Genomic DNA, 15,423 nt, shown 5'->3' with positions numbered 1-15,423 from the left:
TCCCCAGAACCAGAACCAAACGAGGAGAAGCAGCTTTCAGCATCTATGCACCACAAATTTGGAACAAACTTCCAGAAAACTGTAAAACAGCTGAAACACTGACTTCCTTTAAATCTCAACTAAAAACCCACTTGTTTAAGATTGTATTTGAAACGTAATCAATTACAAATTTATTGATGGAACTTTACTTAATGTCATGTTTTGATTGTTGATTCTATGTTGCATTGTGTTTCTGTGTTTGTAATGATGTAAAGCACTTTGAAATGCCTTGCTGCTGAAATGTGCTATACAAATAAAATTTGATTGATTGATTGATTGATTTTATTTTCTTATTTAAAAAGGGAATTGAATTACTCACTTGCATCTTTTAATATATTTCTAAATGTATAAAAAGGCTAGAGTGGTTAAAATCTGCAGAATGTGGACAATTAATTGACAAAATAATTGACAGAACAATTGATTAGCAACAGTGAGTTGCTTCGCTGGTGACAGTTAGCCATCCGTCCTCTCACCAGTTGCTCTTGTCTCTTTGCAGCTTCAGCAGCGCTGTTGCTGGCCAGAGTCTGTAAAAATCCTTTTTGGGGCTGACAGGAAGTGATGCGTTAACGGGCCCCAGCCTCGTCCTGAAGGCAGCGAGCTGACTCCTCTCCTGCTGCCATGCTGCTGACCTCTGACCCTGTGACCAGAGGACCCTCCACTCTGTCCCGTCAGAACCAGCTCCAGTGCCTTGTGACAGGAAGTGTCTGTAACCCTTAGCCCCTCCCCCACCCGTTTCTCCTCTTTTTTTCTTCCACAGACCTCCAAATCAAAGCTAACCCGGTAAACTGCACTTGCTGGATGCGACATCAGGCGGCAGGTCTGACCCGAAGCGGGTTTGTGGGATCCGAGCCGAGGTCAGAGCCCAGCTGCTCTTCCAGCCATTTGAACTTTCAACTTTGCATTGTTTTCGCGGGGCGAGCTGCGGGGTTTATTAACGCGGCTCCTGAATGATGGAAGGGTCCCAAGGCTCAGGAAGGGCACCAAGCCCCACCCTTCAGATATATGTAGACTGTGGTGTGTGTGTGTGTGAAGTGTGTGTGAGGAGGACGATGTGCTGCGATCTGCTGCTGGACGCGCTGGTTCTGTTCCTGAGCACAGAGAGAGACGACTTCAGGAACATCTCTGTCTCGTCTTCAGGTTTTCCTCTAACACACAAATTATCGGCGTGTTTGTTGTTCCCTTCAACGCATTACCGTTTCATTGTGTGTGACGATGGTTTAAAGGTCATGTATAAACTTTATTTTAGGGTCTTTCTAAAGCGGAACTTCAGTTCACGTTTCCTGACATGAATAGTGAATGGTGAATGAACCGTCCTCTAATAGCTCAGCGTCTGTCAGGATGGGATTGGCAAAAGGAGATGAGGAAACGGGCCGATTGCAGCGGCCCAGATGGCCATCTGCCTGAGATTAAAGAATAGATTTGTCTCTGAAAAGTAATTTAGAAGACGAATGTAATCCAGGTCTGATGCCAGCCGGCCGAGTAAAGCGACGTCATTTATGGGATAAGTAGAGTGGTGCTGTAGAGCAACGAGCCCTCTGCACTTTCCCGCAGATTGTTGGATATTTTTAGCCTCCTGAATCCAAAATAACCCGGTCCGGTTCAAGGCGAGAGTAAAGTCCTCCTTCAACCTTCACATTTTCTCATGTTTCAAGCAAAAACATCACAGAGTTTTATTTGGACTTTCTTTGATAGATGGACACAAAGAGCTGCCTGAAGGAAAATCATGGTTTAAAAGTGTTTAAAAGAGGAAATATCTGAAAAGTTTGGTGTGCAGTTGTATGAACCCACTTTACCCTGACACCCCTAAATAATCTCCAGTTGCTCTCAGAAGTTGGGTCTACTGGTGATGACTGCATCATTTCTCTCTTTATTGCTCATTTGCATAAGTGAAAACCTGCAGGTTTTCTGTCCAAAGCGTTAATATTTGGGTTTGATGTCGTTTTGGTGATTGTTGCCGTCGCCCAGTAGCTTCAGTGGAGCAACATTCTTTAATTTCTCTGAATGTTTTCAGGTTTTATTTTGCAACTCTGCTCACTAATTTCATGTTTGTTTGGTTGGGGGTTTTTTTATATTTGAAATGAGAATCGAGAACAAAACCAGAACACTAGACTTCTGAAACTGGCTCAATGTGTTGACCTTTGACTTTCAATTGAAAAATATATCAAATTATTCATGTTCACTACTGCAGGCCAAACATTTCAGAATTGTATTTGTGAAAAGAAAAATTCAAAGAAATTTCCTTAAAGTTTGAAGGAGTATGAATTATGCACCACCTGCCCCAGGCGTCTTAGTGCCCCTCTCCCAGTTGCCCCAGCTCAACACAAACAGCTCAGGGTTTGACCCCAGGAATTAAATCCTGCATGTCAGGATCTTCATGAAAATATCCAACGTTTGGAAAAGTTGTCACCCTTCTGACCTCAGATCTGAGGAGTTTAATACAAACTGTACTTCTGTCCAGCCGAATGGCTCAAACACAGACGTGATTCATGGTGGAACTAATAATACTCTCAGCACTGCACTGAAATGATTCTAATGTAGAAAAGTTTGAATGTAACTCCAGCAGCCATTTTGTTTCCCTCGTTTTAAAGTTTGAAGGTTTTTCATGCTCTAACTACTGAAATGCTGTTTAATAAATGATTTGTAGTCAATAGCTCTGGTTCAGTGATTGAAAGCTGCCTCTGCTCTGCACTGCCTGTTTCAAATGCTGCACTGCTCCATGTTCATTATAATGTGTTTCTCTTCCTGTGCAACCAGGAAAGGGAATCTGTTTCCTGTTTTGTTTACTCTGAGTAACTTTGCTCTGTTTCTCACATTGTGTCTGATTTGGTGAAACTTTAGTACTTGAAAGTGTGAGCTGTTTTTTCTCAGGTTGTGTGGAAGTCCATCAGACGTGTTTTTGTTTGTGCACTATGCTGTTCACGTGTTTTCCTTCAGACTCGTTTTCTTTCATTCATCCTTGGATTTCTGTTTGGTATGGAGGTTTTATTTTTCTCACCATGTTTTGATGACTGAAGGTCGTGGACTGCAGTCGTGACACCGAGTTTTATTTCAGCTGGTCCTCTGACATTTTACTTGAACTTGTTGATGTGATTTTTGTTGGATTCCCTGACGTTGTCCTCCATGTTTCCTGTTGGTCTTGCACTGGCTCCGCCCACACGCCTTTTTGGGAGTTTTGGCTTCAACTGCTGGTGTGATGAGCTGTCTGAAACTGCCTCTAATATCATATACTGAATAAAACACTTTATGATGCCGCAGTATGCTAAGTCATGTGTGTTTGTTTCTTGTGTTTGCTGTAAATGTTTGATGTTTTATTAGTATGGATTAAATAATCCACAGATTCAAAGTGCCCACTAAAACAAGTACAGAGAAAGGAAACTGTCCAATCTTAGTTTGGTGATTCATAATGACACTAATTGAAGATTTGAGGAGAAAATAAGAGTAAGCACATTCATCTGAACTTGCTGTTTCAAAGCGTTGCCACGTTTGCATTTATCCATGCTTAATGTTTAACTGTTTCCCAGCAGTCCAAATGGGTCTTTAAGGAAGTTCTGCATTTATAATCCACTTCTAAATAAAACCTTCAGAGGTCTTAAACAGGTCTTATCTGTTTAATATCTGAGCAAACTGGAAAAACCCAGAGTTCAGGCTTTCCTCCTCCAGCTTCCTGGCAAAGATTTACCCTCAGAGGTCAAAGGTTGATGGAGGAGGAAATCTGATCATTTGTTTTCATGGTTAAAAAGTCAGATTATTTATTTATTTATTTTTTTTTTTTTTACAAAATATCACTTTAAACACGTCTTTCCATTTTGAAACAGTGGACACAGACTACTTCACTTTTAATTGTAGTTTTGTAAACAAAGATGTATCAAAAGTCACAATCAGTCACATTATACACATTTGTCATTTATACACATGTGGATCCCATCCAACAAAGTTCACATTTCCACACTGGCTCAGTAAATGTGCTGAGCCGTTTGGCCTGGACTTCAGGGTTCTACATCGGTACCAAACAGAACCAGTCAGATGTTCTTATCTCAGAATACAAGCTCGGGTCAAAGTGCAAATGTGTCAAAGTTTTATCTACTCCTTGGCGATGCAGCCATTTTAAAAGGGAAATGTTGACAGAAATGGAGCTGTAAAGTCTGAGTGAATCAGTGAAAAGCCCTTCAGTCATCGCTGCAGGGGAACCAGGTCCGGTCCCAGCTACAGCATCAGAGGCAGCAGACACTAATTACCCAGAATGCAACTCTTCAAAAGAACGTGTCATGGTGAAGTTCTGTAAGTTGAGCTGCTCATCCTTTCAGGCCGGACCTGCTTATCGACGGGCCAATGGTCGTGGTGGTGGTTGCCGTGGTGCTGATGTGGGGTCCGTTTCTCATGCAGCGCATGTTTCCGGTGGTGAACACACACTGCAGAGGCCACAGCACCACTATGACCAGCAGCACCATGAGCACCACGAACAGCACCATCCTCTTCCAGTCTGCCAGTCGGCCCATCAGACCCGAGCTCCGGCGCCTGGTCTGGACCGGAGCGTCCGCTGACTTACTGGCCCCGATGTCGATGCAGATGCAGAAGGCCGTGGGGCTGTCAGGCGCTCCGGATAGGGCGTCCTGTCTGGAGGTCTTGTAGCACAGCTTCTCCCCCTCCAGCCACACCGGCTCCTCCTGCTGCTGGTGGCTGGGCAGTTTGCAGAGGACCTCCCGGCTGGTGGCCAGGGCGGGGGGGCCGTCCTCTGGCAGCATAGTGGGATGGCGGCAGAAGGGGCAAGAGAGGCGTGTGCTGCCAGCGCCCTCGTCCTGATCGGTCAGGGAGACGGCCATGAGGCGGGACAGGCACTCCAGGCAAAAGGTGTGGGTGCACTCCAGCAGCTTGGGTGTTTTGAAGACGTTGTCGTAGGTGTTGTAGCAGATGGAGCACTCCGGCTGGCTGGCCACCGATATCTTCTTCTGCAGCTCACCTGGAACTTCATGCCCAAGAATCTGCATGTGCCAGATCTGTGGAGTGTTTTCTCCCATCTTGCAAGATGTAAAGATTCCTCTCTTTGTCAAAGTCGTCTCTTTGACACTTTGGTCTTTATTGCTCTGTGAATTCTCTCTTTATTTAAAGAGAGAATAAAGAGGAGAGATTTGTTATATTGTAAAATCTGTTTTTCATCCAACTCAACCAAAGCAGATTTTATACAAGCTACAGCTGTTTGAACCCTGAGCTATTTTTACCTTCCCTCTCAGTGCACACACATACTATGAAGCTGATCGGATTTTGCTCTGCAAGGTCAGTAATTCAGTCAGGATGAGGCGAATCGGGTCAAACGTGATGAGTAATGTTGTCAATTTACTCGGTGATCAGGCAAAAACCAACAGTAAAAACAGCAAAGAGTAAAAACGTGCGTCAACATTTGCTACGTGGGCATCTGCTCAGGTACAGCGTAGGCTTTAACTAGGACACAGTGTCCCTCATGGAAGAGTTTCAGTCATGAAAACATTTTAACCTGGAATAGAAAAGGTAAAAAAGACATTTAATTCAATCGTAAATCAAAGAACTTATATGTATGTGACTAAACTTCTTTCAGAGCTAACTGTTGTGTGTTGTGTTGAGGATAAAATGTTAAACCGTTAAACATGTGGACTAAACAAACTAAACAGAAAACAACTCAGTTGGATGAAAAGAATGCAGATTATTCTGTCAAATATTGAAAATGCTAATCCTCGATTTTCTAAACTTTGCAAAGAGTTCATCTGTTCACTAGGTCAGGTCTAGAAATGTTTGTTTCATTCTGTGTTGCTTTCATTCAATATATTCAACATATTCAATGTTACTGATGTCAGGGGGAAGAGCGTTCCAGTAAGAGAAATCTCTTTTCTCCATGCCTCTTCTCCTGAGACGGACAAGAGGCACTGAGGTGGATGGAAGAGGAAGAACGAAGGGAACGTGAGCAGGTGGTGATGTGCAGACAGGTTGTGAACTGAACAATAGGATTTTAAATTGAATTCTGACAGAAACAGGAAGCCAGTGAAGTTGTAAAATTGGAATGATGTGGTGAAATGAGGCCATTTTGGTAATAATGGGAGCAACAGAGATTTGAACCAGATGAAGTTAACGGATTGATTTATGAGGCAGAACAACCAGGAGAGAATTACAGTAATCAATTTGAGAAATAACCAGAATATTTACTAGAATGGAAGCAGAGAGCAGGGAGAGGGACGGACGAAGTCGGTAAATATTACGGAAGTGGAAGTGTGCAGACCGAATAATACTATTAATGTGAGAGTGAAAAGAGAGAGTACTGTTAAGAATGACACCCAGACTGTTAACTTGAGTGCCTGGATAGACCTGTGAGGGAAAAGTTGTTGACTTTAGATTTAGTGCCAATGAGTAAAAACTCGGTTTTATCACTGTTTAGTTTGGGGAAGTTTGATGCAAACCAGGATTTTATTTCATTTAAACAGGAAGTGAGGGAGGGAAGAATAAAAGAGTGGATAAAAAGAGCTGGGTGTAGTCGGCACAACAGTGGAAGTGGATATTTAATTTACGGGGCAGAAGCGTCATGATGGAAAGGTCCAAAGGAAATGTTCTAGGTCCAAGGTTTAGTTTAGTTTAGTTTGGACAGTGGAAGTGGATATTTAATTTACGGGGCAGAAGCGTCATGATGGAAAGGTCCAAAGGAAATGTTCTAAGTCCAAGGTTTAGTTTAGTTTAGTTTAGTTTGGATCCATGTTCGGCTGCTGTTTGGATGCTACTCCATATTACAGTAATTACATCAATAAAAAACTTTGTAGAAATGAAATAAAAAATAAAAACACATGGAAATCAACTCGGCAGGGTACATGTAATTTCAGGTTAAACACATAATTAACTGGTGTAATATATATAGTCCACAACCAGGATTTACATTGTTTACTATTTACTAAAATATTGTTTTAAAATTCTCATTGAATATAACATCATTTGGCATTATGCTACAGAACAACAGTTCTTTCCTGTAAACTGGATCTCTTTTTAATAGCATGCCTTCTAAAATAAGTTGTATTTTGGCTAAATAATATATTTTGAAATAAAATCACAGATGTTCTAGTATAAACAATATTTCTGAAAGACACAATAGTGAGTAACTTAATCTATATTTAACAGAAAGCCATTCTGACATGCATTTTTCTGACACTTTTAGAAAAGTGAATTAGAATCTGATCTGTTCTGTTTTGGATCATTTGAAGATTATTAATAAAGAAATAATGTTTTGTTTAGTAAGTCCACTAAGCCCACTAGACCAGGGAATTCACATGAGTTAAGGTTTGGGTTATGTTTCTTACAGCATCTGAAGTACTTCATCTGACAATCACCCTCTACCTGTGAATGATGCTGCAGCATCTGTGAATAATGTGTTTTCCCATGAAAAATAATGGCGGCAGTTTGACAGAGGTACCAGCAGAGGGCGCTGGTTACACCGTCATGAACCTTTTCATGCTACATTCACAAACTTTCACGTATTTTATTAAGATTTTATATTTTAGACCAACAGAAAGCAGAGCGTCATGAAAATGATCAGAAAAATGATCACTGCATTCAAGATCAACAAAACATTATTTTTATTGCATTAATTTTTAGTTCTTTATATTAAATAAAATCCAGTTCCACCAACTGCCTTCAGAAGTTACCTAATAGGTAAAAATGTGTAGTTTAAGCTGAGTTTTAATGCAGCTGTTCTGTTTGTCCTGAACTGCTCTGTTCTGAAGAGCCCAAACATCACACACATCACGGTGTGTGGGTGTGTGTGTGTGTGTGTGTGTGTGAACGTCGCAGGAACACAGGTGTTCTTGTGGCGCTGCCCTCAGGCCTGGTCCTGCTCGGCTCTCCCAGGCACAGAGGCTCCGCTTGTTCTCCAGCTAACGGCTCCGTCTGCCCTTGACATTCCTGCTGCTCTCCCCCTTTATTCCTGAAGCTGGTCGTGCTTCTCAGGGATTAGGACAGATTTTTCTGTGTAATTGTAATGGCATCTCATCAGATTCTCTGAAGTTCAGTTCTAAGGTGTGGTCTCTTTTCCTGTGGTAAATGATGAAGCAAAATCTGTTTCCTGAATAATATTTAACTTATTAAGTTAAGTAAATGTAATTAACGGTTCTATAAATAAATGAGCTTGTACCACTGCAAATGGATTTGGACTGAAACTAAGAAAATATTTCTAGCTTCAGGAACCTTCAAGTTCTACGTATATATTTAACATGAAATATTGTATATTTTTCATTATGCAATATTGTGGCTTTTTAAACACCCACTAACAGATTTCTGCTGCTAATATCTAATCATGTGCTATCTAATCACATTTCTACATATATTTTTTACACACAAAATATTTAAATATATCTTAGTTGTAATAGGTGAGTTTTTGTGACATGTAAACAGATTTAAAAACCCACCATTAATACCTTTAATTAAAATCTACAGTGCTGGCCTCAGCTTTTAGCCCTTAGCTCAATGTGACCTGACAGTAACTTAGTAACCACATCACCCACTTTGTTAAAGGTTTACAATTTTTTATCTTGTGGTCAGTGAGGAGGAACACAACAGAAATAAATTCCCTGTTTGTAAAAAGTTACATCAACATCTGAAACTATAGAAAACTGAAGAACGGTGAGTCTGATCCAAGATTTGGTTAAATAGGGAATAATTGTCTCAAAGAAACATTTTGCATTAAAAGTAATGTTTCTCTGTCCTCCCTCAGCATGGATGTCCAAAACAGCCAGAACAAAAAATGAATTATTTTATATAATCATTTGTTTTTCATTATTTTATGTATGCCATGCTGTATCCCATCAGGAATTATTTCTCAGTCTCAGCTGGAATGAGCCTCATTGATAGTTTGGTTAATTTTTTGGTCCACTGCCAAAGAACTATGAAATAATTTTAAAAAATAAAATACTTGTTCTCAAATTGTAATTTATGATTTTCCATTTTATTTCTTAAGTTAAAAGAATAATAAATGGATAAATATTGTTAAATATTTCTGATTTTATCTATTTATATCCGGTTTGAATTAAAAACAATTGCTTTATCCAAATAAAGCAATCGTTTACCTCAGCATTATTTTAGGCATTTTAGATAAAATGTCTCGGTGTGGTTTAAATGTCTTTTTACACAACAAACAGTTTGATGTAAAAAACCCAATCAGGTTCTTAACTGTTTAAAAGAATCTGGAGTTGCTGCTAAAAATGCCTCCCAGACTGATAACTCCTCAGTCAAACATTAACTGAGTTTCTGCTCAATCCAAAACATAAACTTCAAACTCTGAGTGGGTCTCTCTGCTGCTGGCTCCGTTCACTCATCTGTTTTTCCTCCCTGTCCCACTGACCTGTTTGAAAACCAATCCCAGCTCAGTTGGATGCCAGTCAAGATTGTTTTTTTTGTTAGTTTTTTTTAGCAAGCCTCATTCAGACTTCTGCAACTTCTTTGTGTTTGCTCCAACTGCCTGTTTCTGTAAATTCAACTGTCATGCTCAATGCAGCACTACCTGTTCTCAGTTTGCACAGCAAATGAAACCTGATCTACCTGACGTCTTCAGAGTGAGGGGGTGGACCCGTTCAGATGCGGAGAGCTGAATGTGAGGTGGGCTGTGGCAGAAGCAGATGGGAGCGAGTGTAAACAAGAAAGACAATGCGGGCGAACTAACGCAGAGACACCAGAGTCCAACATGCAGACCATGAGTCTGCTATGAGGGCTCAGAGTTCATTCTGTTTGATAATTCAGCTATAAAAGTCAAGAACACTCAGTATTGATGATGTGCTTAAAAACAAACTAACTCATTGCGTGTTAACACAGCATAAGGAGTGTTCCTCCTGAGTCAATGTCATAAAAACAGAAGATTTAGATCTGCAGAAGTCCAGTTTACCTGTTAGAGGATGAAGATCCCCTGTTGATCCGTCACCCAGCCTGGCTCAGCTCACTGCCACTCCACATGGGAACAGTTTATGGGCTGGATTCAGAAACCTCTGCTCAGGTTGCTCCTACTGGTGTGATGTTGTTCTGCGGTTCTGTCTGAGCAAGACAGCGGGCGTTCAGTGCTGGAGGCTGATCCTCCTTCCTCCTCAGTCTGTTGGCCGTTACCACCTGCCCTGTTCTGTCAGCTCCCTTTTTAGCCCTCTATGCAAATGGAAAGACTTGGCCTTGGGGTGGCGCCTGCAGTGGAGGAGGAGGACAAGGAAGAGGAGTTAGGACTGAGTAGAGCTGTACTGATTTCCCTCCACTAAACACTCCTCCCATGTTTATACTGTTATAGTTCCACCTTTATTTCCACCTTTCATCCATACTGGAATAACTCAGTACAACCCTGGAGAAAATAGAAATCCCTCAGGTGTCAGCTACATTTATTTTAGACAGAACCAGATCCAAACCAGATCCAAACCAGATCAGAACCGATGGCCATTCACACCCAAACTCACCAGATTCTCAGAATGTGGCTTAAAGCAAAGTCAAACTTTTATTGGAGCCAAGTTAAAGACATTCCCAGTGATGGATATTTTATATCACCATAAAATGATAAAACAAGGGTGGGTTATAAATATGGATTTACACATCGGAATTTCATAAACTACAAAAGTTTTAAAAAGTGGCATGTTAAAAAAAGAAGCTAATTCCTCTTTGTTTTTGTTTGAGCTGATGACATCACGAGAGGCACAAGGACAGAGCCAATCAGTTGGTAAGCTAATGATGCAGTAGCAGGTTTTCACACATTTCAAAATAAATGAAATAAATTAATGGTACAGTAGCAGCCAGTTTAAATCTTTAGGCACCAGTCTAACTTTACCTGTTAGCTTAAGACGCTAACACTAACTTCATTTACAAAAGAGCCAACTGGAGAATAAACTGAATGCTTTTAATGATGATCAATCTCTTTAAAGAATAATTTATTCTTCTTTTGGTTTGGTAACCTCCTCCTGGTAAATAAAAAAAAGGTTTAGGAGAAAAGTTAAGGTCCTTAAGAGACTTAAGAGACTTTAAGAGACTTAACTCAAGGCGTGAAGGTGAACAAAAGGTCACAAAGAAGCAAGATTCATCTGAAAGCCCCTGAGATCAGACAACAACCAGGTTTACTGACCTCCAAAGAGCAAAATAAACCAGAACCTATTTATTTCATTCCTTCAGCTGTTGGGTTTTTGAATTGCGCTGTTTGAGTCCTGACATTCCTCTGTATTGACAGTGTTATTGTTGTGGTATGAATTTTGTCGACTTTACTCCAATGAGTTGCTCTGGGGACAATAAAGTAAATCAAACCAGACCAAAAGAGTTGCAATGGTTTGGGAGTTTGAGCCAGAGGTGGCTGTTTCCTGGCAGTTTTTAGAAACGTCTGTTTTATTGTAACCAAATGTTGCTTTCTGAATTACAGTTCAAACTTTCTGCTTCACAGAACACACGGAAACAGATTTGAAGCAGCAATTTGTATGAGCCTGACTAAATAAAAATACCAAAACAGTAAGATAAGTAGAGCTCAGATGTGATGCCAGCTTGCTTAGATTTATATTTATTAAATATAATTTTACTCGCCAAACAGAGCAGAATTTAGCCATGATATATTAACCAGGTCCAAACTGAGGATCAGTGACTGTCTGGCTACCAGCTGTTTTTGTTACATTTCGTCACAGTGAAACTTTTTTCAAGTTCATTATGGCTGAAAATCAATACTGATTGATTGATTATTGATTAGTTTTTTGCTTTAAATGTCTGAAATACTGGTAGTGTGACCTTCCATGTTTTATCCACAGTTTTCTCTCCAGCCTTTTGTTTCTTAATTTTTAAGCAGTTATGAATCATGGTGGTGAAACATGAAACTGCTGCAAGTTGTTGCTGCCAACCTAGCTTAGGTTGAGACCTAAGCACCTAGTGAGAGGTTGAGTGGATAATGCCTTTCCTCTGCCTACATCCCAGAATGCTGTGAGGTTCTGGATCAGAGTTCAGTGAATATTCTGAACTCTAACAGATGCTGCTGCTGAACTGTCTTCACACAGGAGCTGTGACAGCGACCACCTGATTCCTTCACTGTTTCTGACCACAGCTAGCCTCACTGAGAGGCGACTCTCAGTGAGGCTGCTTTTTGAGTCAGCATCTCGTAAGAATGATTAGAAAGTATTTTGGAAATAAAAGCAGCACCACAGTCAGGTTATCAAATAAATGTGTTTGTCTTTTATGTTTTAATTTAATTTAATTTTGGGTCCATTCTAGTGACTAATGCCTGTGTAGGGATAGCATGTCCGTTCAGTAACAGCTGCCTAACCGGCCTGGTTATTTAGTAACCCGAACACAAATACTGCTCACCTGAGCACAGTCATTTATTGGCCGTTCTGTTGTGCACACTCAGACTGGGAAGGACTGAGAAATGGGACTAAACGATAAGTGGTCTTATTCCGCTTCCTTGAATGCCCGACAATAAAACATATCAAAGTTTAAGTAGGTGAGTTTCTGAAGCGGAGCGTTATCTTTCCAGGCCGGGCCGGGCCAGAGCACGTGAAGCTGTGGCCATAAAACGACCCAACCTTACTTACTTGAACTGACAGAAAGATGATAGTTTCAGGGCACAAAGGGGAAAGTCCAGGAAAATAATAAACACAATGTTACATTTGTGCCAACCCACTTGCTCGCTGTGTTGGCATATTTTGATCCGAGTTCTGATAATCAAACTTGATCTGAAATGTGTGGAACGCGAAGAGCACCTCAAACTTTTTCACATTTTCACATCACAAAATGTTTTCATTGGGATAATTTGGGCTAATATCAATAAAATGACTAATATCAGGCGGTACTGATGTCATTTTTGGCATCTAGATTGGTTTATCTAGATTTTAGATAGACTGATGCAAAGTAGTGAAAATTAGGATCTGAGTCTTGGGTTTCAAGATTTTTACTAATAATATTTGAGTGTTCCCTGTTTGTAGTCAGGCCTGTGAGTCCTATTGAGCCTATCAATTCATTCAGTTTGGAGAACTGGACATCAGTTCTACAGTCTTGCCAAAGATTCTCAATCAAAGTTAGATCTGGACTTTGAAAGACATCCTCTCTTGATATCAGATGTTTTATTGTAGCTGCATGTTTGGGGCTGTTGTCCTGTTGTCCACCTTCCAACCTCTGTCTCAGTCTGAAGTCTGAGACAGAGGTCCACCTTCCCACCTTTTCCCATCCATCTCCCAATCACCTCCAACCAGCTTCCCTGATGGCTGCCACCACTATGTTTCACCAAGAAGATGGTGTGTTTAACATTAAACAGTTTAACATTAAACTGCTAAAAAGTTCTGTTATGGTCTCATCTGATCAGAGCTCCTTCTGCGTTTCCACCACTCCAAAAGCTGTAATAAATGTCTGCTGACTAAACAAGCTCATAGATAATAAAAAAATAAATGAAAAAGATTACAATAAAGGTGTTACTTGCTGTGACTTGAAATATTTCCATTTTATAAAATCATTTCCAGAACATAAATTACTCTGACCTCATTGATTAATAACGTTTTCAGGGCTTTTATCATTCTTTTGAAACAAAAGTATTTAAAATGGGGAGAGACTACACTGAACAATTTCAGGTTGGCTCAACAGAGTTCAGCAGGAACTTTTAGCATATTAAAGCAGTGTTGATTAAGCTTTTGTGCAGTGTTGATTTTAAGCATAATTTTTGTAATTAACATTTTTTATTGATTTTCTGAATGTAAAGCAAAAACACAAACAGAACATGTCTGGTGCACAGACCTCAGCTCCCTCAGCTATACATCACATGCATGTTACAGTGTTAGTTCAAGTAGCTGGGAAAAAGGAGTTGTCCAGGAAATCCAAGAAGCCTCATCCTGACGTTTCCACACAGAGACCGTAATTCTTTTCAGTGAGTCCCATCAGCTATCCCAGTCCGTGATCATGGTTGAGCAAGCTGTGGCCGTCATCGATTTAATCCACTCATTTAGCTCGGGACACTTTGTGGTCTTTCAATGTCTTAAGATGTCACCAGACCGACCACCACAACTGTAAAAACTCCTTTTGGGATGTTCGGCATTTGAGTTCTGTCTCCTAATAAACACGGTTCTGGAGTCTGAGGGATCTCTGAGCTGAGCCCGGCACTCGGAGCCTCCAGTATTTTAATCCAAAAGAGTGAAACCAGAGAACAGTGAAAATATCTGCCCATCTCTTTCACATATTATCTGCCATTATTTTCATTTTATGTATTCTGGTAGATGCTACATGTTCAGATGATACCAGCATATATTGATAGAAACATCTAATTGAGCATACTTTGCTATTTGATAATTATCAATATCTGTTCATATCATCTGTTTTTCCTCCCTGTCCCACTGACCTGTTTGAAAACCAATCCCAGCTCAGTTGGATGCCAGTCAAGATTGTTTTTTTTGTTAGTTTTTTTTAGCAAGCCTCATTCAGACTTCTGCAACTTCTTTGTGTTTGCTCCAACTGCCTGTTTCTGTAAATTCAACTGTCATGCTCAATGCAGCACTACCTGTTCTCAGTTTGCACAGCAAATGAAACCTGATCTACCTGACGTCTTCAGAGTGAGGGGGTGGACCCGTTCAGATGCGGAGAGCTGAATGTGAGGTGGGCTGTGGCAGAAGCAGATGGGAGCGAGTGTAAACAAGAAAGACAATGCGGGCGAACTAACGCAGAGACACCAGAGTCCAACATGCAGACCATGAGTCTGCTATGAGGGCTCAGAGTTCATTCTGTTTGATAATTCAGCTATAAAAGTCAAGAACACTCAGTATTGATGATGTGCTTAAAAACAAACTAACTCATTGCGTGTTAACACAGCATAAGGAGTGTTCCTCCTGAGTCAATGTCATAAAAACAGAAGATTTAGATCTGCAGAAGTCCAGTTTACCTGTTAGAGGATGAAGATCCCCTGTTGATCCGTCACCCAGCCTGGCTCAGCTCACTGCCACTCCACATGGGAACAGTTTATGGGCTGGATTCAGAAACCTCTGCTCAGGTTGCTCCTACTGGTGTGATGTTGTTCTGCGGTTCTGTCTGAGCAAGACAGCGGGCGTTCAGTGCTGGAGGCTGATCCTCCTTCCTCCTCAGTCTGTTGGCCGTTACCACCTGCCCTGTTCTGTCAGCTCCCTTTTTAGCCCTCTATGCAAATGGAAAGACTTGGCCTTGGGGTGGCGCCTGCAGTGGAGGAGGAGGACAAGGAAGAGGAGTTAGGACTGAGTAGAGCTGTACTGATTTCCCTCCACTAAACACTCCTCCCATGTTTATACTGTTATAGTTCCACCTTTATTTCCACCTTTCATCCATACTGGAATAACTCAGTACAACCCTGGAGAAAATAGAAATCCCTCAGGTGTCAGCTACATTTATTTTAGACAGAACCAGATCCAAACCAGATCCAAACCAGATCAGAACCGATGG

General features: G+C 40.9%; 2 protein-coding genes and 1 long non-coding RNA gene across 4 annotated transcripts in view; 2 read left to right on the top strand and 1 right to left on the bottom strand.

The window, feature by feature from the left end:
- The window catches only part of ptpn11b (protein tyrosine phosphatase non-receptor type 11b), a 58,632-nt gene extending 55,330 nt beyond the window's left edge, over positions 1-3,302 (top strand). The window contains exon 16 of the mRNA XM_032563006.1: positions 536-3,302. The gene's annotated coding sequence lies outside the window, so the exon portion shown is untranslated. The remainder of the gene's footprint in view (positions 1-535) is intronic.
- A 556-nt stretch (positions 3,303-3,858) lies between these two features.
- Positions 3,859-15,208, bottom strand: rnf223 (ring finger protein 223). 2 transcript variants are annotated; one of them, XM_032563115.1, is made up of 4 exons: positions 14,894-15,208; positions 9,920-10,206; positions 9,580-9,641; positions 3,859-5,133 (listed from the first exon to the last, which is right to left on the bottom strand). In XM_032563115.1, the coding sequence occupies exon 4, from the start codon at positions 5,052-5,054 to the stop codon at positions 4,332-4,334; it is 723 nt and encodes a 240-aa protein (XP_032419006.1). In that variant the 5' UTR covers positions 5,055-5,133; positions 9,580-9,641; positions 9,920-10,206; positions 14,894-15,208; the 3' UTR covers positions 3,859-4,331. The 2 variants fall into 2 exon arrangements, with proteins under 2 accessions (XP_032419006.1, XP_032419015.1); XM_032563124.1 differs by lacking the exon at positions 9,580-9,641.
- Positions 6,566-6,830, top strand: LOC116720188 (uncharacterized). Its single transcript, XR_004339345.1, has 2 exons — positions 6,566-6,626; positions 6,721-6,830. It is a non-coding gene; the product is annotated as an uncharacterized LOC116720188 (long non-coding RNA).
- Positions 15,209-15,423: the final 215 nt, after the last annotated feature.

This window comes from Xiphophorus hellerii, chromosome 1 (genome assembly GCF_003331165.1).
Source record: "Xiphophorus hellerii strain 12219 chromosome 1, Xiphophorus_hellerii-4.1, whole genome shotgun sequence".
Classification (NCBI taxonomy): domain Eukaryota; kingdom Metazoa; phylum Chordata; class Actinopteri; order Cyprinodontiformes; family Poeciliidae; genus Xiphophorus; species Xiphophorus hellerii.
Note: the sequence above shows the minus strand (reverse complement) of the source record. Positions and strands in the feature narration are given on the sequence as shown.

Excerpts from the sequence above, each read along its gene's own strand:
- rnf223 (XM_032563115.1), bottom strand. The coding sequence starts at position 5,054 with ATGGGAGAAAACACTCCACAGATCTGGCACATGCAGATTCTTGGGCAT.